The following is a 2,195-nucleotide window of genomic DNA, read 5'->3' on the forward strand; positions in this document are numbered from 1 at the left end:
TATATTTTTTTTTTTTAATGATTATGAAAGTGATTATTGGGTCAATTAATTAACAATTTGGATACATTTTTATGATTTTTAGATTTTGTAACAAAAATATTGAACATTTAACACATACAGATAATTGACAATAGATTACGGTGTGTCATTGGTCCATTTTATGTTATTGCCTACTGACTAGTAATTAAAAAATAACTGCCGTAAATAGTCTTTCAAGGCTTGCTGGTTAAAAAAAAGACACAGTTTGCATTAATGCATTATTTTTTCTCACTCGGCTGGAGACTCACTATACTTAATACTGAGTGCTGATGCGTGGAATGACTGTGCGATTTCCCAAACAGCAAACACATTTAGTAAAAAAGACAATAAATAAGACAAATTAAAATAGTACTTCCAGAAAAATAAATAAATAAAATTATTATGCAATCATACTAAAAACAGAGATGGGAGTAAAGGTCACTGGAATAAATGAATAAAACAACAACAGATCCAGCAGCAAGCTGATGAGTCTGTGTCATTATCAGTGGCGTGCTGGATTGATGTGTATGTGATGTTTACTGATGGCTCGTGGTTAATGCTTTGTCTTTATGACAGCAGCTCTTGGACATCCTACAGACTGTGATTACCGTGAGCCGGAGATTCAGACACCACACATTCATGAGAACCCTGCATTTGAAGAAGAACCGGAGATGATGGAGCATCAGGACATCAGCAGCCAACATTAACATACTGTTATGCTTATACTATAATATAACACTGCATAGTTCTGCATTTCAATATCACCAACAGGCAAAATGTGTGCAAAGTGTCAAAAGAATAGACTTTTTTTTTTTTTATGATAATAATAAAATTAGATAATAGGAAACCTAAAATGGCATGTTCAAAGTGATCTGTCATCTGACCAGGTGCGAAAGCCGGCAACAATGCATGCGACGGTGGATGAAACAGTGGAGAGCGAGGGCACGGAGGAAAGCCCCGCCTACTGTACCACTGGTGAGGGTGAGCTGAGGCAGGACTCGGGATTTAATAGACTTTTATTCAGTTATCCCCAGTCTTCCATCATCTTCTGAAATCTCTACCTGTCCTGTTATGGCCAAGGAGGCCGTTTATGAACTCCCTGTATATCCTGAAACGACCATGGAGGTCTGCTTTGAACTGTTTGTCTGCCTGGAACTATCTGCCTGTCCTGTCACGACCATGGAGGTCGTTCCCCTGTCCGTGGCACTCCCTGTCATGGGTGTGACCATTTAGTGTGTGTGGGCAGCACACAACATCCCAGAACCCGCTACCAGTCATGCACCTCAGATCCCCGTCTGCGCCTCGGTCAGGAAAGCCCCGCCTACTGTACCACTGGTGAGGGTGAGCTGAGGCAGGACTCGGGATTTAATAGACTTTTATTCAGTTATCCCCAGTCTTCCATCATCTTCTGAAATCTCTGCCTGTCCTGTTATGGCCAAGGAGGCCGTTTATGAACTCCCTGCCTGTCCTGTCACGACCATGGAGGTCGTTCCCCTGTCCGTGGCACTCCCTGTCATGGGTGTGACCATTTAGTGTGTGTGGGCAGCACACAACATCCCAGAACCCGCTACCAGTCATGCACCTCAGATCCCCGTCTGCGCCTCGGTCGCCTGAACCATCTGCTCTGCCTTGGCCCTCCGGATCCTCTGCGTCACCCTGGCTCGTCGGATCTCTGTCTCCGCCTCGGGCTCCTCTCCCACCTGCTCCGCCACTGTTGGTCGGCCCCCTGGAGTCGTCAGCCCTTCCTCCACCATGGCTCCTCCCTCCATCGGTTCCACCATGGGCCGTCATGTTGGCTGCGGTCTGGGTCCTGCCTGGCTCCTCCTGCTCCAAGTCCCTCCTGTCTCCATCCTGGCTCCTCACGTCTCCTCCCTGGCTTCTCCCTCCGTCGTCTCCGCCCTAGTTATCTGCCTTTTAATTTGTTGTTTTTTGTCTTGTTTCCCTGTTTTGACCTAGTTTTCCCTCATGTCTGATTATATCATTACGTTCAGGTGTGTCTTGTTAATTATCTTATTTTGTCTGTGTACTTAAGTTCCTGTCTGTTCAGTTTAGTTTGTCGGATCTCGTCTATGTTTTCCTGTGTGCTAAGCCTTCCTCTTGTGGCTTTACCTTCTGCGTGGATTATTAAAGATTTTTTTACCTTCATCATCTTCGTGAGTGTTTTGAGTGCACCGTAG

The 2,195-nt window shown here is 45.1% G+C and overlaps 1 protein-coding gene across 1 annotated transcript in view; it reads left to right on the plus strand.

The window, feature by feature from the left end:
• LOC107746182 (RING finger protein 148-like) overlaps window positions 1-725 on the plus strand; it is a 4,827-nt gene extending 4,102 nt beyond the window's left edge. The window contains exon 7 of the mRNA XM_016560296.1: window positions 595-725. Coding sequence (XP_016415782.1) covers window positions 595-725 — 131 coding nt within the window. The remainder of the gene's footprint in view (window positions 1-594) is intronic.
• The last annotated feature ends 1,470 nt before the right edge of the window (window positions 726-2,195 follow it).

The sequence above is a fragment of the Sinocyclocheilus rhinocerous genome, unplaced genomic scaffold, assembly GCF_001515625.1.
Source record: "Sinocyclocheilus rhinocerous isolate Xijiao unplaced genomic scaffold, SAMN03320098_v1.1 scaffold348, whole genome shotgun sequence".
Lineage (NCBI taxonomy): Eukaryota > Metazoa > Chordata > Actinopteri > Cypriniformes > Cyprinidae > Sinocyclocheilus > Sinocyclocheilus rhinocerous.